This window comes from Lycorma delicatula, chromosome 1 (genome assembly GCF_047948215.1).
Source record: "Lycorma delicatula isolate Av1 chromosome 1, ASM4794821v1, whole genome shotgun sequence".
Lineage (NCBI taxonomy): Eukaryota > Metazoa > Arthropoda > Insecta > Hemiptera > Fulgoridae > Lycorma > Lycorma delicatula.
In genome coordinates, this window is record NC_134455.1 from 190,304,911 (window position 1) to 190,331,851 (window position 26,941).

The 26,941-nt window shown below is 30.5% G+C and overlaps 1 protein-coding gene across 2 annotated transcripts in view; it reads left to right on the forward strand.

Moving 5' to 3' along the window:
- LOC142326403 (kelch-like protein 17) overlaps positions 1-20,606 on the forward strand; it is a 284,480-nt gene extending 263,874 nt beyond the window's left edge. For both annotated transcript variants that reach the window (XM_075368884.1, XM_075368893.1), the window contains exons 11-13: positions 7,597-7,752; positions 15,893-16,148; positions 19,126-20,606. In XM_075368884.1, coding sequence (XP_075224999.1) covers positions 7,597-7,752; positions 15,893-16,148; positions 19,126-19,393 — 680 coding nt within the window. In that variant the 3' untranslated portion in view covers positions 19,394-20,606. The remainder of the gene's footprint in view (positions 1-7,596; positions 7,753-15,892; positions 16,149-19,125) is intronic.
- Positions 20,607-26,941: the final 6,335 nt, after the last annotated feature.

Below are 26,941 nucleotides of genomic sequence, written 5' to 3' on the forward strand. Positions count from 1 at the left end.
TTGCTTTTATTAGGATTTGAATACTAGACAATGGATACCCGTGTACTTTGGTGGTTGGGGTTTAATTAAGCACACATCTCAGGAATAGTCAGTCTGAATTTGTACAAGGCTACACAGTATGTCTGAAAAGTTCCCGAACTAAATTAAATAAAAATACAAATTTAAAGATAAATGAATTTACTCACATCAACCCTCTACATAAAACCCTTCTCTAGTTGTACACTCGTTGCAGCGCCGGTAAAGCCCGTCAAACGCTCTGGAGAAATCACTTTGTGGGATCGCCTTCAACTGCTCGGTGCAAGCCCTTTGGATGGCCAGAATGTCGTCGAAAAAGCGGGCTTTCATCTTCAACTTGAGTTTCGGGAACAGAAAATAGTCTGCTGGAACCAAGTCGGGTGAATAGGACGGATGGGATAAGACGGTGATTTTATTTGCGGCGTAATAACTGTTGCCCTGTGTCGGGGCATTGTCGTGCAAGAGAATCCAATTGCCCGGATCCCGTTACTCGGGCCGGGTTTGATGAATGCGACGTATCAGGCGTTTCATTATTTCCAAATAGAATTTAGAATTCACGGTTTAGCCAGTTGGGAGAAAAAAAATGATGAAGGATCTTTTGAGTCGAAGAATACAATCAACATCGTTTACCCTCTTGATTTTAGCTTCCTGACTTTCGCCGGTCTTTGTGCTACAGGACTCAACGAAGCAGCGGATTGACGCTTCGTTTGCGGATGTTATATAAAGCACTAGCTTTCATCTCCAGTTACAATTGTTTGCAAAAAATTCTGGTCGTTATCGGCAGTTTCTACTAAGTCTTGAGCGCAAGAAAGGCACACCTTTTTTTGTTCTTCGTTCAAGATGTGTAGAACGAAACGAGAGCGCACGTTTCGGCGGTTCATTTTTCTATTAGAATTGTATGTACCGCGTCTTTACCGATGTTTAGCTTTTCTGCTATGACCCGAAGGGTAAGATGAGGTTGTTCGTGCTCCTGCACGAACAACGTTTTCGTTGTGAACAGCTGTTGACGGCCTCCCGCTTCGTTCGTCGTAATCCAACGACTCTCTACCATCTTTAAACCGCCTACACCACGTGTATGTTGTAGTACGAGATGCGGCTTCATCTCCAAATGTTTGCTGTATCATAGAATAAGTTTCAACGAGATTTTTGAAGTCGTTCACAAAATTATCGCGCTTCTCTGTTTCATATCGTGAGATCGCACAAGGCCACATGAATACAACTTACGCGGCCGAATATAACGCAAGACTGGAGTGACGAAACGTGATGACGTTTTTTACACACTCGTCAGACATCGTTGTCCGAGAAATGGCGCTACACATTGGGCCATAGGGGGTTCCTTATTCTTCACTAGTTGAACAGATTGGAACATACACATTAGGAAATAATAAATAAATTCATCGTGTATTAAAAAGTAAAAACAGAGCATTTTAATTCTTTAAGTTTGTATTGTTTGAAGTTAGCATAACATTCTGGTTAACAAGTTGTTTGTTATTTAGTTCGTTGACTTCAAGATTTAAGCATTTAAAGAATTGAAAAGTATTTTTATCAGATATCTAACAACATTTTTTGAGTTAATTATTTTTTTTTTTTTTTTAATTTTATTGTTATTTATACAGATTTCAGACTCAAAAATAAAATAGTGTAATATCGCATTTAGATGAATTGAATTTATGAGGCAAAGTAGCGATTTCAGATGTAACTTTAAATAGATAGTTTAAAAACACACAATCCCAATGTTGAAAATTAGATGCTTTTTGAGAGTCCTTTTCCGTTCCTTTCCTTTGAAAGAACAAAGAAAAAATTCCAATAAATTCTTTTTTCACTACGGTTAAAAAAAACAAATAAATATTAAACGGTTAAATTAGTAGTGTTTTCTTTCAATTCTGCCTATTATTTAATTAATTAAACTTGTATTTAATAAATTAATTTTGTATTATTTAATGCAAAAAATGTTTTGCTGAAAACTTTGTGCAAGAATGGCGATTAAAGTAATCGTACAAAGTGAATAACATTACTGTTTAACAGGTCATTTAATTATGTCACAGAGTTAAATTTTTATATTCAAATTCAAAATTATTTATAGCTCAGTGAATTTCAAATAACATTGCATTCTTTATATTTTTTAGATGACTTACTTCTTCAGTAGCCACCATGATTTTTGGACACACTTAATAACAATTATATATTCTGGTAATCGGGCAAACAATATTTATGAGTTCACTCAGTCGAGCCTTCTGTTAGAAAATATTTTATTTAGATTATCAGCAGTTGAGTGATAAGTAGATTTTACTCATCATGCTATAAATATAATGACATATTCATTTCATTAGGACTTCCCAAATAACACTGTACTCCTTTTGGAAGAAATTTTAGTAACCATCTCTGTGAATCTACCATTATTTTTGGCATGAAAATATCAAGTCAAAAAAGTTATCCTTTTCTTACTATACCAGATATTATATTAAGAAAAAATATTGGAAGTTTGTCCATTGCACAAGGATTGTTGGTATTAAAAATATATTTTCCTGGCATTGTTTATACCAGTGCACATAAACATTGTTTTATCTTTGGAGAATTATTTGAAGATAAATTATCATTAAAAACATTTAGTCAGTGTTTGTCATCCTTGACATTGATGATTGATTATTCTACAGATACAAGCTTTTAATGGTGACAAGATGTTCCTTAAAGTAATATGCAGAACTTGCAAACATGCAGATAATCTCAATGCGTAGATATACTTTGCTGAATCATAAGAAAAACATGTTCATAATTATTCCCTTCCCAATAGTCACATTTGGTCCTAAGTCGGTGTATATGATCCTCTTCCCACACTTGCCTATCAGTATTCATAAATACTCATCTATTTTGAATCCTTTTAATCAGGAAGTTGCTGATAACAGCTTCTGTAATATTACCATAACCATTAATAAAATAAATATTGCGTTTCCCCATTTGTGAAAAATAACATGGGATTGTTCCATAACTGTAAGTTATTATTTTCAGTACTTTTCAAAGAATTTGTTAGAAATATATTCATTACAGATTTTTTTTATTTGTGTTGAAAAATTCATGTTTTAGCCATTTTTAAAAAATGTTCAAAGTATATCTCAATTGCATAAATTTTCAACATTGTGAACATTTTTTTCCTGAGGTAGAATTACAACATAAATCATTACTTTGGTCTCATAAATTGCATTCAAACACAAACAGTATCTCATAACTTTACCTTTGATGTAAAACATAATTTTTCATTGGATCTATGTGTAAAAATATGATTTCTAAACTTATATTTGTGTGGAACTTAATTCATTATTTTAATAAGAGAAATGCACAAATATATGTGCTGAAAACCTACAGATACACTTTGTTTTGATTAACCAATTCGCATGATTCTCCAGAGGTTTACATGTGTTGTGCAGCTTTTTTGAATCAAAAGGCAGCTGCATTAAATTTTCATGTGATGAGCATACTTGCAATTTCAAACTTGGATCATCAAACCAAAGAGTGTTGTTAATTAGAACCTAAGAAAACTTAATGGCGGCTGAGAGACTGTAGCAAGGAGCAAATAACATAAAAAAAAAGATCTGAACAGGTCTCAAACTGAAAAACCTACTGCAGAGAAGTACTTGCCTTCCCAGAGACTTGCTAATCCTCTGCACTATCCCACACAATATATTTTGTACAGACAAATGGACAACGTAATAGAGCTGCTGGACTCTACTATATTTTTGTATGATTACTAGGAAAATCCTATTTTTATATATTGGAGAATGTATCAATATGCTAGACATAATTTTTGCTACTTAATAATGTAAATATGATACATGTATTTATCCTCAGGGGGTTTATTTTTCAAAGGCTGTTACAATTAAAAAGAAGAAATTGTTAAGCCTGTTGCAGTATTTTAGTTCGTTAGTTAACAGACATTTTGTTTAAAAGTTTAAATTATTTGTCAGATATTGTGTTTACTCAGTGTATAAAAAATTAAAATGGCATCTTAACAAAAAGGAACATGGTTGTGATTACCGTAGAAAAATCTGGAAACCATACATAGAAATGAAAAATGACCTATCACATACTCTGAGACAATTTAAATCTTAGAATATTGACTGCTACTAAAATGGCTTATGAGAAAAGAAAAATTATTCTTAATTTTCTTCAGAACCTAGAGTAGTTAATCAAATTGTCAAAATATGAAGACAAGTAATCATGAGATAAAATGCTACATGTATTTGTTACATCAACAAGCAGAAGATTCTTTTTACCTGGGTCTACTGTGCAGAAGAAGAAAATAATTTTAATTTTCTATCTACCTGATAATAATAAAAAGGTTTATACCAGTTTCAGAAGATACTACATAAGTCAGCACCATTACAGATTGGTTGAAGTGGTGCAGTAAAATTAAAAAACCATTTTTCTTTTTTTAATTACTAATGAAGTAAAACAGCCATAAGTCTGAATGCAATTTAAGAATATTGCATAAGCTAGATTTTTCATGAATATGATCTGACTTCTTCAAAGGATAGTTTCATTACCACCTTGTTCCAACAGTCACATGTTAACATCTAAATACTATTCGCTCTTAAGGTACCCTCTCTATTGATAACAGTTTATATGAATGTATAATGTAATAAAATACAATGAAGTTGAACTTCTTTCTTCCAGTTAAATTACTAGTTTTATTTAATAAATAGACAATAATGCTGTTAAAAATTGAAAGAAATTATTCTAAATAAATGTACATAGTAATTAATTTATTCTAAAACTAACAGAAAACTGGGTCTTTGTAATCAGTTAAGATTTGGGATGAGGAAAAAGGTTCTTTGTATTCTTCTGGTAGGTGGCTTTATGACTGCATAATTCTGGTAATATTAATCAAATCAAATCTGGCAACACTTGGGAGCTTTAGAAAGGTGAGATATCACAGAGTATTTTTAGAAAGGTATGATTATATTAGTTTATTTAATTAAAAGTCTATACATCTTGAAAATGAATGAAAAATAAAGAAGTATTTAGATACATTTTGAAATAATTGTTACAAAAAAGGGAAGAATGTAACTCAGGCTTCTGAAAAAAGCAGTCTGTAGTATTAATGGACATCTTTATAACAGTACATATGGTTTATCAGTATCAATACATACGGAACAAAACTGGTTCAACCATTTTCAATCTGGACAGGAAGTTTAGATGCATTTGCCATATATTCCTGATCTTCCATCTTCAGACTACCATTTGTTTCAGTCTCTATAGAACTCTCCTTGTATAAAGTTGGCTTCAAAAGAGGTGGCATCCCAGTTTTTCCTGTAGAAAACACAGAAGTTCTATAGTGATTTTGATTTTACCACAAAAATTGCAAAAGTTGGTTGATCAAAATGGCACATGTTTAGTTTAAAAAACTTCAGTTGAAATATAAAAAACTTTGTTTTACTTTTGCATTAATATCAAGAAATGTTTACCCCAACAATTTATAAAACCTGTTAAGTCCGAGACTCCAAACCATTAAACATTAAGGAAATTTAACTCTCTCATAACAGAATGGAATTAAAGAAAATGGTCACATGAAATATAAATAAATAAACAGATAAACTTTTAATCATCTAGTGGAATTTGTTGATCAGAATGATTATCATGAAGACATAATAAAAACAGATACTGCTACCTAATCTGTAATATTGAGTGTTATACCATTGAACAAGACATCACAAACACTGTTAAGGAAAAGAAGACTAGCGATGGCTAGGACAGTAATGAACTAGATTCAGTGCTGTAGAATATAATATTTCAAGGAAAAGATTTATTGCGAGGTAAGTAAGTACTACACTATCTCTTAGCACGATAAATATTTTCTTCCTTTAAAGAAACAGAAATCTTATAAATGTCATTTATTTTATTGTTTGTACTGGAATATGTCAAGTGACACAAAAATGTAACTGCAGTAGATTTGATGTTTAATAAACAATAGGACGACATAGCAACTAGTAGGTAAGAAGAAACATTGTTGATAAAAAAGTGTATCAAGTCATAATAACTGCAAAATTAATATTTTACAGTTATTATGACTTTATTCATTATTAATTATTTTATTCTTGTATAATTATTGTAATTATAATCCCTTTACTAAAAATACAGTATTATAGTTTATGACAATTTAGAATACATTTATACTAATACAAAATAGAAGATTATTTTCTCTTCCTTTCTGTATATACTATGATAATATTTCTTATATCCACTCTGTATTACTTTTTTGTGAGAAGTTTTACTGTGTTTATGTTTATGTAAGCATAAACAAATGTAAATAGAGTTCTTTCTTTTGTCATTGTTTATTGACAGTAAGAGAAATGTATATTTTTTTACTTAAAACTGTTCTCAAACTTCATTATCACTGGAAAATTTTCCGTTAACATCATATCTATTTGTACCATCAAGATAATGATATTTCAAAAGTTTTGGATTCATAGGTGCATGGAGCTTCAATAATTACATGCTTTTTATTCGTAGATATACTCATTAATTAGATAGTATTATATTTAACAATTTTGAGTGTTTAGAATTTCAATTTTTTAGATTATCATTAATTTGCCTAGTGTGTTAAATTTAACTAAACTCTTACAGTGTAATCAAATAGATATCATAGTAAAAAATAAAAAATATATATATATATATATATATATATATATACTTATTATGTAGTACTTAGCAATGTCTTATAATAAATGGGAATGAATTTAGAGATTAATAATTTTTTATTATGTCACTGCAGAAGGAGGAGTCATATTCATTTTAATTAAAAGTTTATGACTTTTTTAAACTATTTTCTACTACCATTAAACTACAAAAATACTATTAACATTGAGAAATTTTTTACTAGGAACATTGACACTATTCGGTTCTCCATTTAATATATCTAAAGTATAAAAAAATTAATTATATAGAAACAAAGTATAGGAGTCAAATATCACTGATATCATCTAGCACAAGTCTCAAGATGGCAAACTACGCTGATTTCTAAATAAGTCCCTCTGAGGATTGATAATTCTTTCTCACCAATCTCCCCTTGACCATTCTAACTAGTTACCATGGAAATCAGATCAGTTGTCACACTACCTCTACCTATCCTTCCTCACTGGTATTATTGAGTAGCTTCTTCCTTAGTGGGATGGTGATTTGGTGGGATGGTATACAGAAAATCAAACTGAATGCTGAGTTAATTACAAAATACAGTAGGAGACCTACCAATACTAATCTAATACCCAAACATTATAAAACCATTATTATTATTATTATTATCATGAAATTAAATCATATATCATAAGTTAATGAATATTTTAGTTGTTTACCTCAAAAGATATCTAGTCAAAGACTTTGAAACATAATGTAACTTAAAATGTGATAAACAAAATATTTACTAGTTTTAGTGCACAAAAAATTGAGTGCACATTTTAGCAACATTCAGAATAAGTGGTCTTCAACAAATGAATAGAAACAAAATCATAGAAAAAATATTGAACAGAAAAATATGTTATTATTCATAATTTTAACAACTTTGTGTATTGATTTTTATTATAAATATAACAGGAATATGTGGCTTTGATGGCCTGATCTATGTTTGTGGTGGATATGATGGAGCATCATGTCTTAGCAGTATGGAAAGGTATGATCCTCTTACAGGAGTGTGGAGCTCATGTCCTGCCATGTCTACAAGAAGGCGCTACTGCAGAGTGGCTGCTATAGGTAATTATCACCAAATAAGATTGATATTTATACATCAGTTTTATAAAAACAGGTTTCATTGTCTTCAAAGAATAAGTAAGTTACGAGTTACTTTCATAAGAGTTGGACATGAAATACCAGAAGATCTCAAAACTCTACAAGGTTCCTTTACTTTGCCTTTTACCTTGTATTCAGTATAGATTCTAATAACAAGAAAAATATTTCCAAGTATTTTAAAGTAACTGATAACCTATTATTTTATAAAATTTAAAATTCTTCTTCTTCTTTATCATGTGTTGGTTATTAATCCCATTACGACAATCACAAATCAGTCAATATCCCAAAGATGATCTCGCCAACACTTCCTAGGTTAACCCACACTTCTTCCGTGGAATATGTAATTGTAGGAAACCTTTCACTCCACATTCTATCGACATGTGTCTTCCAATTCTCTCTTAATGCTTTAATCCTTCCATTCAATTCAAATATATTCTACTCATTTCTTATTTCACTATTTCTTTTCCTGTGATTCAAACTACATTCAGCAACACTCCTTAAGAACTGAATTTCTGCTGCCTGGATATGTTTTTCCATCTGTTTGGTAACACCATGTCTCTGAGCCATGTGTTTACAGCGGTGTGTAACACCACTTTGTAAAATTTAAAAGATATATCTTTATTTACTTTATTTTTAAAATTCTTTTTATGGCTCCATTATGATAATTGAATTTTTCTATTTTGCTGCCCACATCAGATTCTCAAACACAGAAATCATGCACCCCAAATATTGTGCATCAGAAACTTAGTTTTATTACATCCTTACCAAAGACGATTTTTGATCTCACAATATCCCTACCATTGAAAGCCATATCTTGGGTCTTATTTACTGCAACTGTCACATTACATTCTTCTGTGATTTGACCAAATTCAACTGCTGCCCTCTACAAAGAGTTTTCACAATCTGCAATCTACCAGGTCATCTGCAAGGAGCATTGAGAAAACAAAGCTCTCTGTATTTAGATCATGCATATAATTCTTGATCTTGCTTCTCCAGAGCCAAAGGTGATCATCAATATATACATTAAATAGAAGCAGTGATAAGCTACATCCTTGTCGAACACCTAAATTTACTCTTAATTTAATATTCTTATCTCCAGTCATGACTCTATTGGTATACTGCTGTTCATTTCCTGCACGATCCATATAAACCATCTTGGTATTCTTCTTTTCTCCATTATTTTCCATAACTTTACCGTGTTTACTTTATCAAAGGTTTTCTTCAAATCTATAAACAGCACATGTGTTTTGCAATTGTACTCTTGGTGCTTCTTAGTGATTTGCTTTAAAGTAGACATTTTCAGTATACCTCCCTTTCCTGAAGCCATATTGTTCTTCTCTCAAAGTTCTTTCAACTAATACCATTAATCTTTGAGTAACTATTTTTGAGAATATTTTATAACCTGCATTTAGAAGACAGATGCCCTGATAATTCTCACACTGACTTTGCTTATCAATAATTGTTAATTTACAATAGCACTGCAAATCAATTCTATCACTATGCCATCAATTCTTGAGCCTTCCTATTCTTGACTCTTTAGTTCATTTTCTAACTCTGAAATTTCCAACTGTCAATTTCCTCTACGTCAGCAACATTTTGACCATCCATATTTTCTTCATTAGAATCGTCCATTAACTAAAGCCGTTGGAAATAAGTCAGCAATTCTTCTTCACAACTTGAACTTGGGCTTGATCCTTCTCCTTATTTCTTAAGCACTTCATAATTTCATAAGCAATATTTTGATGCCCGTGGACATTGTTTTTGATTCTACTTATGAATCGCTTCATACTTTTCTGTTCTTTACAAATTTGTTTAGTAATTTTCCTCTGATATATATATATATTTGTCTGTCTTCCTCCTTCTTAATTGTTAACTACTTTAAAGACACTTTTTTTTTCTTCTGTACTACCTCTCTCATATCTTTATTCCATAAATTTATCTTTTTCCTCTGGGACTTTTTTCAATGTCCAAGGGCTTCATAAGCTGCTTTCTTTATTATTCTAGTTAAATTTCCCCATTCCTCACCAATATTATCACTTAATTGAAATTCCTCATTAACAGTATTCATCCTATGCCCACAGAGATTTAGTGCTGACCTGCCATTGAGAAGATGCAGCTTATATTGATATTCCTTATTTGGATAAGATCAGTTCTTTACTCACCAAACCTTAATATTAAAATATTAACTATTACCACTAACAGAAAATGATCAGAGTATGCATCTGCTCCCCTAGATACTCTGACATCGTTAAATAATAATGCTGCTTTTTGGTTCACAATGAAATAATCAACCATTGAGGTTTGTCCTCTAGCAGACCAGATGGATTTGTGAATCCTCTGATGTTTAAAATATGTATTCATTAATCTCATGTTGTTAAAGCTTGAAAAGTCCGGTAGAAGTCTTTCATTATAATTTAAGGTGAGGTGATTCAGATCACCAACCATAATTATATAATCATTTCTATTACATTATCAATAGTTTCTTGTACCTTATCATAGAATTATATCATTTCTTCTTGCTTTCCTTCTTCTGGTGCATATACACAAATTAGACACACTTACCCTGTTTTTATTTTACATTGCAAAGTCATGATTCTTTCATTTATTCATTCATTGGTATGAATGTACTTGGTTTTTCCATTTCCTCTTCACCATAATAGCTACTCCTGCTTTTGCACATACATTCTGTTGTGCACCATTGTATATTAATGGGTATTTCTTATAATCATCACTTCCCTTGAGTTTCTTCTTTGTTTTTGTTAGAAGGACCATGTCAGTATTTCTTACTTGCAAAACCTACTGTAACAGATGTACTTTATTGTTTATCCCTCTTACATTCCATCTCATGCAGTATGAACACTGCATGAAGTAAGACAGTGATGGGGGTGCCACCTTAGAGCATCTGGACGTGCTCTGGGTTTTTTTTCAAGAGACCCACCTCCTAGGCTCTTCCACCCCCTTTGCTATTGGGAAAACTCCTCTTTCACCTTTGGGCTCATTGACCATTTCCTCTTCACCTCAGTTGATCTGTGGGTGCTTATTTGGTTTTCACCTTATTCGCACCTGTCCTACATATCTACAGGATCATCCCCTATCAGCCATTGGAACATGCCATGTTGGGGTTGAGGTTCCTCCCCCACCCCAGTGTCTCATGCAAGATTATCCCCGGCCTCTACTCAATTCAGAGCTGGACCCTCACGTAAGCTAACCAGGCACAGAAAATTTTTTATATTTATTATATTAGCCTCATGAGAGGCTAGACCAATCATCACCATCAATTGGGCATGTTTTGGGAGGTACAACGAGGTACTCTTATAATATCAATGCAAACAATGTTTAGATTTTCAAAATTCTGAGTATTTGTAAATTCAATTCGGGATATTTGTTAGTATAATATAAAATCACGAATGGAATCAGACCAGATCAAAAATGAACTGTTATACTCAGAAATGGACTTTATTTAACGTTGCATAAGCATAGAATTTACTGTTTACAAAGCTACATCTGCTACTAAAAATTAATGTAAAAGCGTTTTCTTAGATAAAACTGTATCCATAGTTTTAGTGACGACAAAAAAGATGTAATTCAGCAAATTATAATAACAATTATATTTCACAGATTTAAATTATGTTTTTCAATCATGTTATATGATAGTTCTTATTAATAGAAATTCTTACAAATATAAAACTCATTATCATGAAATATAAATCCCTGAATTATTAACTAGCTGCAGGGCATGCCTACAGTACTACTCCACAACTAGATCCTCTGGACGGGTTGTCCTGGCGGTCGACCTCTCAGAATGATATTAGATATCCAAAATTAATTACCTCTTGAGTAAAAATGCTTTTTGTTGAATGATGAAAATTGAACAAAGGAAAAGTGAAAAAATATCAATAAAATCTTCCCAATTAATTTTGGTTTAGATCGGTTTAGGCATCTTTTAAAGATTGCTCACTCAACATTTTCATCAGATCAATAATATCCATATGCATGTTCACTCAATATCAGAGCTGGAAGCTTAAATATGAATTAAATTAATTAATTTAGTATTTATATATTTTATTCAATTTACAAAGAAATTATCGTAATACGAAACTAACCTTCCTTGACACAATAACAAAATAGAAGTTGGTTTCAAAATCAGTTAATCGCTAAGGAAGATAAATAGGAATCAAAATTCTTCTAATTTTGACCATTATTGTTTCTTTTAATTTTGACCTTTATTGTTTACCATTTGATGTGACCCACATGTTTTGCCTATGTGTATATTTTAATTGTAAGTACAAGGCCAAAAAAAAAATCATATATAATATTCCAAATGGTTAATTGATAATATTTTCACTATCGATTTATTTGTATTGAAAATAGTTGTTTTAAGTTCTATTATGATATTGAATGAATGAATGAATTACAGTAGTAAAATGTATTAATTAATTTTATAATTATTACAAAACTGACTAACAATATAGGATTAGACGAATTCATTTAATAAGAGAAGTAAAAAAAGTGAGATTTTATAAAGAGCAAGAAAGTAGTGAAAATTTTTACCTGACCACCACGAGACATATACTAATGAATCGGGATTTTCCACTAGTGATCGGTACATTCTGGTGCTAAGCTAAGGGGGATGCATATACAACTGGCCAAAAAGGACTCTTGTGTATTTAGTGTATGTATGTATGTATGTATGTTAGTTCCACCATAGCATCTCAACGGCTGAACCAATTTAGATGTACAATCTCGTGTTGCAATCCTTATGTTACTGGGAGTGGCATGGGTTTTATATATGTTTAAATGAATTTAAAAAAAATTATACTACATACAAAATTGTCACCCATATGCTCTTTAATTATCCTATATTAAACAGCAGTTTTTTTTGACAGTGGTGATTTTCATTTATAATATTTATCTCTTGTGTGATGACTGTAGTCAATTGTGTAAAGGTTAAAAAACCCATTCATGCAAATAAATTTACAGAATGCTATGCTACAGAGAGGTACTTCAAAGTTAATTTTATATCTTCACTATGGTATACTTAGCAAAGTTATGGTAAAATTTATCAGTCAAGATTTTTTTTTTTAATATTTTTATTTAAGACTATTTCTCCACAACTTGATCTTCAATACATGATGCCTAAGTTCTTTAATATTGAAACATTTGTTTTATGAGGAAAATGGATTCATCAAATGAATAGAAAGCATTACTATTTATCTTTTAAATAATCTTTCATATCTATAATCTTAATTGAATCCAGTGACACAAACTTCTCCCTTTATGGCTATTTGCTTCATAATTCTCATAAATCTACTAGCAATTTTCTAAAGTTTAAAGATTCTTTTTATAATTAGAACATTCTGAGTCAGCCCATGAAACAATTATATATGTAAAACATGATACAGTGAGATTGTGATGAACTATTTAACTTTTTATTATTCAGTAAACCAGTTTTCTTTAAGTGTACATATGAAAAAAAAGCTACTTTACGTTTTAAGTCACTGACATACTTATCCCATAATAAATGTGTAAGAATTTAGAGGTAACATTTTCATTCACTATGTTTATGTATGTTTATTTATTTGTTTAAATGAACTACCTGTCACTCCCAAACTCGTGGTGATCCATTTTTACTTAATGTCAAACTCTAGGACATAAAGAGATAAGACAGTTTACTCTATACAAGGTGTGTGAGAAAAGTAATGAGATTGGTAACACTGCGTGGGAGCGATCTGGCAATGCTTTGTCTACCAGTCTGTGCTAGACCGGTTTGTTCATCCCTTCCACATGCTCAGTACTAGTTTCAACTCCGTTCAGCCAACACATTATTTTTGACAGCGCCATCAGTGAAGTTGTGTGTTAAAAAAACAGAGCATCGGAATTAAAGGCAACGTTGTGCAATCAAGTTTTGTGTTAAACTTGGGGAATTCACGAGTATGACCTTTGAAATGTTGAAACAGACCTATGGGAAACATTGCTTATCAAGAGCACAAGTTTTTGGAAGGCTGAGAACACGTTGAAAATCAACCTTGCTCAGGGAGACCTTCAACTTCAAAATCTGACGAAAACATTGAGCGTGTGAGGGTTCTTGTGAGATCAGAACGTCGTTTAACAATAAGGATGATGAGTGAACAGTTAAATTTAAACACTTTCACCGTACATCAAATTTTGACAAAATGATTTGGACATGTGAAAGTTTGCGTGAAATTGGTGCCAAAAAAACCTCACAACAGAACAGAAGGACAATCGAAGAAACGTGTGCATTGATCTTCTTGAGAGGATTGACAATGACCAAGAATTCTTTAATCATGTGATCACAGGTGATGAATCCTGGAAATCTGGGTACGATCCTGAAACAAAGCGGCAAAGCAAAGAGTGGCACACTCCGTCAACTCCTCGACCGAAAAAACGTCGAATGAGCAAATCAAAGATCAAAACCATGCTGAGCTTTTTTGACAGTAGGGATATCGTGCATAAACAATTTGTTCTTCCAGGACAAACTGTCAACCAAGTGTTTTACAAAGGTGTCCTTGAAAGGCTCAGGAAAAGAGTGATTCACGTGAGACCAGACATTACAGACAAGTGGATGCTTCATCATGACAATGCCCCATGTCACACGGCCATTTCCATCAGGGAATTTTTGACCTCAAAACGCATTCCTATGGTTCCTCAACCCCCCCCCCCTAATTCCCTGATTTGAGTTCGTGTGACTTTTTCCTTTTCCCGAAATTGAAACGTGTCTTAAAAGGAAGTCTTCTTGGACTGTGGAGAACATTCAAAAGACTGTGACCAACCGGTTAAAAGCCCTACCTGTTGAAGCCTTCCAGCGCTGCTACCAGGAGTAGGAAAAACAACTCCGCCAGTGTATATCTGCCCAAGGGAACTACTTTGAAGGGGATAATATTGTTGTTTGAAAAAAAGAAAAACTTTGGTAAGTAAAAAGTCAGTCTCATTACTTTTCTCACACACCTGGTAAGTTTTTTAAAAAGTATTTTCCAAGTGCATACCTCAAAAGATTTTATATTTATTTTGTTGTTATAAAATATATTTTATAACATAATTAAGACAAGATACTTTTCGCACTGCTGTAAACCAAGATTACATACAATGAAGTAGGAATTCAAAATGCTCACTTAATTATGTGATTAAATGGATGTTAATTTCCATTGAACGGTTGTCTACTTTGTTGTTATCTACTGTGTGATTGAAGTTGTACATCACATATTGTTAGACAGGGTTGGGTTAATGTCCCTATAGCTCATGCAATGTTACATTAGCTGAAACATGCAAAAGCAACAAATAATAATTATTTTTATAGTTTCCAAATGTTTATATTAGTATTAATAATAATATTATTTTTATCAATAATAATTAATTATATATTGGTTACTATTTTTTTATAAAACAATTGATACATTTTAAAAATGGCATGTCAGCAAAGGATCTTGTAGGAACTAAAAATAAAAGTATGCAAAGAGTTATAAAATGTATGAATATGTTGCTGAGTATGTTGTATGAATATGTCAAAGTGGGAAGATTTATTTTAAAAAATAAAATTTTTAACAAATTTTTCCTCCAAAATTGCCCAAATTAATATATTTAAGATGTGAAGTATTTTAATATATGAGTATATCATATTTGTTAATGTAGTACATATTTAATACATTATTAGAAAAAATTGCAAAAATGCAGAACATCTATATTAGTAAGAAAAAATATTATGACATTACCTTCATAATTCCTTAGAATACAAAAACTCATAAGTAGAGTGAAAACAAGCTAGTTTTTGAAATAGAAGAAGAAAAGTAAACTTCTGCGTCTACATTTATTTGTAACATCTGTAATGTGATGTCTAAATGAAATTTCTACTTGGAAAAAATGTGAATGTGGAATCAAAAGTGGTGTGGTTAATGACAGATTCATATCATATACACTGGGTTGCAACAGTCAGCAATGAGATTGAATTAATAAATTAACATTGTCAGAGACTAGTTATAAATAATGTATGTAAATTTAAATGATGTACGATTTTTGTTTCTGTGAAAAATCTGTTCTGTTACTAAAATAATTTTTTTGTCGTTTATTAAATAATGTAAAAATTTTCTAGATAACTGCATCTATGCTCTGGGAGGATTTGATTCTACTAATTACCAATCAAGTGTAGAACGGCTAGACCCTCGAGAAGGACGTTGGCAGCTAGTTCCAGCTATGAGTAGTCGTCGAAGCAGCTGTGGAGTAGCTGCATTAGATGGATTGCTATATTGTGTAGGAGGTAATGATGGTACTATGTGTATGTCAAGTGGGGAGAGATTCAATGTGCGCCGAAATGCCTGGGAACCAATTGCTTCAATGCATTCACGAAGGTGAGCAGTTTTATAAATTAAAGTACTGGAACAGTTAAATCTCAGAAGTATGGGTTATTAGGTGAGACATCTAATTTTTAAAACAATGAGGTCACTTAATTAAAATATTAAGTGGAATTGAACAAGCGCACTTTCATCAATTATATTACCAAAAATTCATTTTTTCAGAACCACTCATTGTTATTCTGATTTCATGCCCTTTATATGTCGTACTATTTTAAAATTATATATTTCTTATTCTAGCTATAAAAATGCTTACTATAAACAAACATCTAATGAAAAAATTTTCAATAAAACATTTATACCTATTTATCATCACCACTAGGTTTTGTGTTAAACTCGATGAGAATGCTACTGAAACTTATTCGAAATTGAAAAGGACATATGGAGATGATGCTTTGTCATGAGATTAAGTTTATAGGTGGTTTAAAGAATTTTCAGACGGCTGGGAATCAGTTGCAGATGTAGACTCATTTAACTGTAGAACAATTGAATTTGAACCATACCACAGTCTACAAAATTTTGACAAACGAATTGGACATAAAAAAAATTGTGAAAATTGGTCCCAAAAAACCTCACTGTTGAACAGAAAAACAATAGGGTGGAAGTGTGCTGCGATCTTCTAGGACGAATTGAAACTGATCCTGATTTTCTAAAAAAATGTTATTACTGGTGATGAATCTTGGATATTTAAGTATGACCCAGAAATAAAACATTAGAGCAAAGAGTGGCACATTTCAAACTCACCACATCCCAAAAAAGCAAAAATGAGCAAATCAAAACCATGCTAAATTTGTTTCTTTATAGTGATGGCATTGTTAACGAGGAGTTTTTGCCTACAGGAGAAACTAAATCAATATGTTTACTGAGAATTTCTTGAAAGACTGTGGAAAAGAGTTGCCCATGTGAGACCAGCCATCAAAAACAACTGGATGCTGCATCATGACAATGCACCTTGTCACACTGCACTCTCAATTAATGAGTTCTTGGCAAAGAAAAACATTCCTGTAGTTCCTCAACCACCTTATTAATCTGACTTGAGTCCCTGCGACTTTTTCCTGTTTGCGACTTTAAAAAACACTCTTCAAAGGACACCATTTTGGAACAGTAGAAAACATAAAAAGAAATGTGATCGACCATCTGAAGGATATTCCGGTTTCTGAATTCCAACACTGCTATGAAGAGTGGGAAAACCATTTGAAGCATTGTGTGGCTTCCCAAGGGAACTATTTCGAAGTTGATAAGAGTCATGTATAATTAAATTGTAAATAAAAGGTTTTTCTGAACCAGTCTCATTACTTTATTTACAGACCTTGTATGTCTCAAGAATGTAAAAGACAGCATGAACGGGGTTAAACCAAACAGATATACCTCCACCCATGAAAATATCTGAGGGAAAAGAAAACTCTCAAATATTCCATTTAATGTTCTTATGACTGAAAGCTTTCACAAAAGGATTTTTTTTTTAATTTCAAATTGAACAAAGAATTATTAGGCATTGATTTCTTACCGTTCTTCAATAATGAAATTTCTGGTTCAACTAAATGTGAACTAAATTTTCCTAGTACCTAATTCATTTTTATTACACAGCTATTTTTTTTAATTATTTCTAACAAATTAATTTTATGATCAGTTTCCAGAAATATTGTGCTATACCAATTTCTCTGGTCTTTTCTATATATAAAATAGGTCAAATATTCGTAGTATTTATTTAACTTGAAACTTTCTTTTGGTTTGCCATATGGTTTCCACAAAGAAAGACATATATCAGTTAAAATTCTGCTTATTCATTTGCTTCCAAACCCTAAAAATGATGATAATACCAAAAAAAGAAGACAATCAAATCTTTCTAAACACATTACAAAATTTTTAATTATCAGCTTCACCTAATAATAATAATTATTAGTGATAATAATTCAATGCTAGCTAACGGCAATAGGTATAACTCTGGTTCATGATTTGGATATTGGAGCTAGCTTGTATAATTATTTTCTTAATAAAATCATTTATAAATATATATATATATATATATATATTATACATATAATACATATATACATACATATAAATGAATTTGTAGTTTGGCATCCTACCAGTGTATAATGGTTATTATGAAATAAACATATCACATATAACTTTTGCTTATTTAAAAATTATCTTACATTAGTGTTTTTGCATTGTGCATCGCTTCATCAGATGTATAAAACAGTTTTCTTTAAAATTTAAATTTAACAATTTGAGTCAGATTGACTAATCGGTAGTAATATCCTTATTTTTTAAATTTTAAAGAAATATTTTTTATGCTTCTGATGAAGCGATCTGCATCATGAAAGCACTTATGTGAGAGAATTTTTAAAGTAATAAGCAGTAAATAAGATTTTTATTTCTTTCTAAAAACAGTAATCATAACCAAAAGCAATATAAAGCAGTAAATTGTAAATATTTTTTTTTTAATGTGTTATTTATTTATCTATTTATGTATGTATTTATTTACCTGTAGGATAACCAAATAAAATACTACAATAGTTGTATCAGAAAAAAATTAATGAAATTATAACATCACTATAAATTAAAGTTAAGATTTCATTCAAAGTAATAGATAAAATAATTTCATATTAGTTTTTTTAACACTTTCTTTTCAAATAACACTCAAAAGACTCAGAATTCACATCTAAAACAAGATTTTTGTGGATCCTATATGCAAAACATAAATAAAATGTTTTAAATGTGGAGAGTGCATTTTTTAATAATACTTTTAATTTTTCCAAAGTTAATGCTTCAGTTAAATATCAGTGTTATTAGAAACAACCCAGAAATTTCAGTTGTTTTGTAGTACAGTCCAACAATTATATTTTCCTTCAAATATTATAGCATGGGTTATTTCCTTGTTTGATTTTATGTTTATTTTAGAACAAAACACAAAAAAATTTCTACATTTTTCAAATTTAAAATACGGCTGTGATTGTTTTGTTTTCAGATCTACACATGAGGTTGTAGCTTGTGATGGTAGTTTACTAGCACTTGGAGGAAATGATGGAAGTTCCTCACTAAATTCAGTCGAAAAGTATGACGTTCGATTAAATAAGTGGACTTTAATGACATCAATGCTTACAAGAAGAAGCTCTGTAGGTGCAGCTGTTTTAGAGTGTTTTAATATTGAAAGAAATTTAACATCGTCATCATCTTCACTGTCAAATACCAGCCCTCCAACCACCAGTCCACCATCGATAACAAAAAATATTTGACACTGATCTACACTTTCTCGTTATCATCTCCATAATATTTTCTCTCTTCCTCGGCGATGGTAATTAATAAATTCAGGATTAGATCATTTTCTTGCAGTGCTTCATTTTTAATAACGTGAGCAGTTATTACAAAATGGTGGTACAATCTTAAAATTTACATTTACTTTGTAAAATAGATAAACTTGAGAACTGAGATCAACTAAAACAGGATAATTGCTTAAAGTTGTTAATCAGATATTTACAGATTATGAAAAATTCTATTATCAGATAATAACCATTCCAGCTCATAATGATAAACATTTTAACAAATTAATTGTTTTAATACAAATAACTTTTATACTGAAATGGACCATAATGTTTCATTATTAAACTATTTGTCTGTAAATATTTTCAATAACCTTATTGTTTTGTAAAAAGATATTAATAAGTATAAAGGAATTGTTTATTTAATAAGTATAGTTTAGTATTTGTAATGTTTCATTATTATAGATCACAGGCTATATATAGTTATTTTATATTAATACCGACTGCCTTTAAGACTCTTGTGCTTTCTTACTCGTCAATTCAAAAGAATCACTTTAATCATATTAATTTTATGTGTAATATAAGTTGTTTTAAATTATTGTGAAAATTAAGTGTTGAAAAATCATTTATTTATTTCTCACTGTATTATTCAACTTTCCTTTTGTGTAATGTTAATTTTAGAACAAATTAACTCATTTATTTAATGATATATATCGATTTGAATAATTTAACTATATAAAATACTCATATCAAGAAATCTGCTTTCAGAGTAATATTTAAACAGATAAAAATATATATGTTGTTTGTGTTATTTAAATTTAAGGAATAAATTACAACAGAGCTAAACTTAGGTTATTAGAAAATCAACTTTAGATATCAGTGAGTGGTGTGTACTTCTTATTTCTCAGCTTATTTCACTGTCATGTATCTTGCTTGAAGCTGTTAAAAAATTGCTTACTCAAGTTATAGGTCAACATTTTTGAACTCATACTTATTTATATTACATAAATATTACTTAAAATGATTTTGAACTGTAACAAGAATAACTATATCAGTTTGAGAGAAAATGTTTGCAGTAACAAAATGACACAAAACATTAAGTTATCAATTTTTCCTGCAAACATTTTTTTCAATGCAATTTTTTTATTGCCATCACTAGCAATCATTTTAATAAAATACTATTTTCTAATGTTTTTTGTTACTGTTTAAACCATAACATTATACATTATATATATATAATTTTTTTTCTTAGTAATATTTGCAATGTTATATCATCAGCCCAAACATCTTATGACTCTTCAGGGTGTTTAAAACATGATGGACTGATGATGTAAAAGTAGATCAACACAGCATTTGTAACACACTGTTGCTGACACATAGTGAAATGATCAGTATTTCTGGACAGATACCTGGTTTTTATTAGTAGCTGAATTAGAGTATTGTGGTTAGTTACTTCAGATAGTATTTAAACATATGCACATACTGTACATTTTTTTTAATATAAATATAGAGTGATTCAGAAGGAAAGGGAAATATAATTTGGAAACCAATTTTTGAGCTTGAAATAAGGAAAAAGTTCATAAAAACATATATCCAAAAACATTGAGTTTGTTATTGAGTTACGGGTAGTGAAAAATTTTACCTGAATTTCGGTTCACTGAAATGAGGTACACTCAAATTTTTAAGGTACTATATAAGGGATAATCTTGATGGTTTTAAATGTTTTTTGTCCTTAAAAATCAAAAAATCAGGTCCTAGAACTGTGTCTTCTGTATTTTTCATGATATCCAACAAAAAACAGAAAAATCTGGTGACGAAAAATACAATTTTTTGGTTTGAAGTACAATAACTTTGTTAAATAACTAATAAATGCATAAATTTTATTATCAAAACTTTTAGAGAACTTAATTCTTAGAAAATTAATGTAATAAAGTTTATGAAAATCAAAAAAAAAAATCCACTTTTATTATAAAACAAAAGACAGATAAATGTTATGAATTTGTAAAAATTAAAACACCTCTTTTCAGTACAATAAATTTAGACCTTTGAAAAATTAGAATATTTTTAAAAAAATAACTTGTCACCAACCTTTTCTTTCTTTTCCCTGTTTAGTCTCCAGTAACTGCCTTTCAGATAACACTTCAGAGGATGATATGTATGAGTGTAAATGAAGTGTAGTCTTGTACAGTCTCAGTTCAACCATTCCTGAGATGTGTGGTTAATTGAAACCCAACCACCAAAGAACATCAGTATCCACAATCTAGTATTCAACTTGCCACCAACCTAATAACATATTTGCGTACCTTGATGAGGGCAGCAGCATTGAGAAAGCGAACGATAAATTCATCATGTGTATCTTCATTTTGCTTGTATGCCTCGCTTCTCATCCATCCTCAAAATAAAATTTACAATAATAAAATATACGGATTTATTAATCATTTAACAAAGTTAATGTACTTCAAACCTAAAAAAAACATATTTTATCACTGAATTTTTCTGTTGTACACTGGATATTATAAAAAAACTACAGGAGATAGTTCTGGAGCCTGTTTTATTCAATGTTTCAGATTAAAAAAACATAAGAAACCATCCCTTTATATAATCCCTTAAAGATTTCAGTATGATCTTATTTCACCATGGGAAATCTGGGTGAAATTTTTCGTTAGCCATAACTTGATAACAAAGCGTTTTTGGACGTATGTTTGTAAGAATGTTTTTCCTTATTTCAAACTCTATAATTGGTTACCAAATTATTTCCCTTTCCTATGAATCACCCAGTATGTACACATGAAAACACCAAATACCCATGTGTGTGTATATATATAATATATATTATAAACATTAAACAAGACTTTTGTCTGACACTTGGTTTTCCCTTATTCCAATCAGCATGCCAAATTTTACTTGTTAACATTTAACACCCTCTACAAAGTTTGTGGTAATTGTTAACTATAAATGTATGTTTAGGTTTGTTTTTGTTGCATAATTACTGAATTTCTGTTAAATTAACCTTTCAAATAATAACTGAAAGTGAATTGGAGCTAATAAAAATTGTTGTTAAAAGATTCTTTACTATGTTAAAATAATCTAATGATAATTTGAGATTGATTGGAATACTCTTTTTAAATAATTACAAGCATTTCACCACAATAACATTAATGGTGTAACCTTGTAAAATCATTTTTTATGTCGTCACTATACATTTAAATTGAGTAATTATGCCCACATAGGTTGTCAATCTATTGAAACAACCTTCTTAAAATAAGTTCTTTCCAAAAAAATACTAACGATTAATAAAATAAAATTTTTCTTCATAAAAAAAAACAAAAATAATTGCAATTGCAATATTAAGGATACAATTTTTCATAAATGAAATTTTTGTAATAATTCCTCATACGATTAAATAATGAATAAAATAAAATAGTAAAAATGATTATTACAATACAAATAAAAACAATAAAATCAAATAAAATAATCATCAAACATTTTTAAAGGTGTGCTTCAAATTGATCAGTATATTAAAGAACTTTGTGTTTCAGAAGCACAATTTTTTGATATGTCAAACATGAAATGTCCAAGAACTTAACGTCCAACAACAAAAAAGTCTACGAACTTAACAATAACCTAAGGCTAAAAAATGTTACGTAACCTTTCTCCCTAATTATAGTAATCAGTCCAATACCTTTCTCTTTAATAAACTGGATCTGTTTCATTAAATCATTGTAAATTCCTTGTTTTTATAGAATTTTAATTTAAATAGTTAGATATATATTAGGAATTTAATTTTATATATTATCCATACCTTGGATATTCTGGTGGAATATTTAGGCAGAAAATTACAAGTATATTTTTATTTATAAACGTGAACTGTAAAACGTTTTTACAAAAACTGTCTAACACTAAGAACTATTATTATGTTAAAAGAGTTTGTCAGAAAGATTCAGATAACTTTTGTTCAAGCCAGCTTTCATAATAGCTCTCTGGTTGAGACATAAAGGTTCAATAGGTGTTCCTTCCCATACAATAATTCCATTATTAAAGGCATATATGCATAATCTTGTACATGATGAATATCATGTGCATTTCTTTAAAATGTAATGCATATTGAATCAGCCTAAAAATATTAACACATTTTCTAATTTTATTGTTTAAAAAGGAAAAATTTTGTTTCAGAAAAAATTCAAAGTAATTTTATTGGTTAATCTTTTGATAATGTTGTTTCCCTGTATAGTTTTGGCAAATTTATTAAAGATAACTATATGAACTTTGTTGTGAGGCATTGACATGTAGAAGATTTTGTCGTATGATCTTTTATTTATTGTAATATATAAGTAACGTCATTATACAGGACGTTTCATAGTGTTCTTAGGAGTTACAAAAATTCAGTAAAATAAAAGAAGTAATTCACTTCCCTAAATGAAAGTTGTACGGAGTGATGCAGGATTCGAACAGTTTTTATTAAAATACATAAATGTTCAATATGTGCTTCTCTGGTGATCACACACATCAACACGAAAGTCTAGTTCTTGCCAAACTCGTTCTAACATGTCATTTTCGATAGAGTTGATTATGCGATCCTTTAGCTCAACGATATCGTGCGGCATTGGTGGGATAAACACCTTATCTTTCACGTAACCCCAGAGAAAGAAATCACATGGCATGAGGTCTGGTGATCTTAGTGGCCACAGCATAATGTGTTGGTCTTCTTCAGACGCACGTCCTATCCAGCGCCGAGGTAATGTTGTGTTAAGGTATTGTCCAACCTCGTTATGAAAATGGGCAGGACAACCATCTTGCTGGAAAATGAAGTCGTTGAGTAGCTGAGGTATAAGCCATAATTGTAACATATCCAGGTATATCATGCCGGTTACTGTCGTTTCCATAAAAAAGAATGGCCCATACACTGCCTCACAAGAGATCGCACAAAAAACGTTTACTTACTTCGGAGAAACTCGAATGTGTTCCACATAAGCGTGTGGGTTTTCATCTCCCCAAACTCGCTAATATGGAAAGTAGCTTCATCGTTGAAAATTCTGTTGTTTAGAAAACCTTCATCTAACATATTTTCCTGTAACTGTTAACAAAAATCGAGCCTACGTTTTTTTATTTCCATCAGAAAGACGCTGCATTAATTGAAGATGGTACGGTTTGCATAATAAACGTTTACGGAGAACTCTCCACACTGTTGTTTTCGGAATTCCAATTCTCTGCCTGCAGCCGCAGTCGATTTTGACGGGCTGCGAATGAAACTTGGACACACACGTTCGACATTGACTTCTGAGGTTGAAGGACGACAGTTGATTTTCGCTTACACAAACAACCAGTTTCACTGAATTGTTTATACCATGCACGAATTGAATTGTCACTTGGTGGCTCCTTATGAAATTTCAACCGAAACGCATGTTGCATAGAAATTACTGACTTTGACAAGTGAAATTCTAACACACAAAACGACTTTTCGCTTCCCGTGGCAGCCATTTTCTCTACTATCGACGCTTAGCGAGCAAATGGTTTAATAACTGCCTAGTATACGTGAAAAAAACTATTTGAAGTACTCTTTCGTACAGTACTTGTTTTATTCTTATGAGTGAAATAGTTTTTTGTTAATGAATTTTCGAAACTCCGAAGAATATTATGAAACGCTCTGTACATATAATTCCAATTCAGACTCAAGAAAATGTTGCATGATCAGAAAATATAAGACAGAGAGAGAGAGAAAGAATGTGACAAAAAAGTTTCTTTAATCAAATAATCATCTTTGCTGCAATTTAACAGGCCTTTTTTTGTTTTTAATTGTTCTCTGCTCACTCATCTACTGAGACTGATTAAAATATTTAGTTAGACATTATGCTATACAACATATTAGTCCTATTTTCCTATTGGTGTTTGATCCTATAAGCTACACTAGGAACCAAAATGAAAAATATAGCTTGCTATAGCAAATACAAGTTTACACCTTAATACTATTTCTTTAGTTCATGACAACTGAAGGATGTTACAAATTTTTTGTACTATAAATTTATCTCAGATCAATTTTATTGTTATCCATTGTATTTTACATTTTCTTAGTTCTCTCTGAGAATGATCAACATTTTATTTCTGTGAGATGTCTACTTGACTTTTTTCTTATATATCCTAATTAAGAGAGATGTTAACATGCTGCAGAAATGAAAAGACAAAATCTAGACCAGGAAAATTATCATAAAGTTGTTTTTCATTCTTCTCCAATCACTGAGCCTAAATATAGAGAGCTATGAAATAACTCATTCATACAGTTGTAATCTATCCGCAAAAAACTATTTCTGCTACATATTTTATTACATTTATCCATCTTATTTCTTCACATTATTATCTCATAATATGAATAAATACCTACAAAAGATTGAGTAGTGAATTCCATAATCTTCAACTGATTTTAAATAATTCTCAGTTGAATCTAACTAATGGTTGTTTTTTTTTTTACTTGAACTTCTTAGATCTTTTCAGTTGTTACTACTCAGTAAACTTGTATGTGCTGACCTTGATCAGAATTTGTTAGAAAAAAATGAAAGCCAACAAATCCAATTAAATAAATCAAAACTAACATGAAAGGACAGAAACTGATTTTATAGGCTTTTGCAAGGAAATATAATTTCAAATATATTTATATTTTTAAGTTGTGAAAAATTCCTGCCAACCCAATGGGTTTTGAATTCGTGATCTTCCAGAGGAAAAAAGTCACTATAAATGTGTCACAAGGTTCAGCAGAGATTAAATACTTTAAACACTTCAAAATTACATCTTCAAGTTGATAAATCTTAGTAACTGGGGTGTTGATAAAAATTATAGGTCAATAGCAAATCTTTTGCTATTCTGTTAATTCCATTAATGAGAAATAATTGCGTAACCAAAATGTTAAATATGAAAAAGTATTAAAAAAAATAAATTATCCCAACATGATGTGTGGCAAAAACATTAACCATTTTTTTCTTTGTTAACAAACTGAATAGTAAAGTGCAGTACCAACTAACCAACAACCTTGTCAAATATGAATACCATATAAAATATCAACACTGATAAATGTTTGACATTTATGTACAATAGAACTGCTAACCAAACAAAATGCTACTTTCCTTCTTTGAAAAATAACATCCACAGTGAACTAACCCCAAGAGATCTCCATTTAATGGTTAGTTTTCTTAGCAGATACATAAAGGATCAATAAAAAAATGTTCATTTTGTTGACCCCAGTAATGAAAATGATTTTAAATGTTCTAGCTGTATAATTGTAAGATTATTTCTTCAATGCTTTGATTAATTTACTTTTTTAACATAGATAAATGTGTTTGTTCTGTGTTTCTTTTCAGTTTATTTCTGTTTTATTTATAATATTATACATATTATTTAAAATCTTAGTTAAGTATATTTGAAATATTACCTGCCCTATTATGTAACTGTTTTACTGATTATGTTGGTCCAGGCCTCAAAGTTAAATTTCAACCAAAATCTCAACAACAAAAATTTCAAACTAGATAAATTACTGCA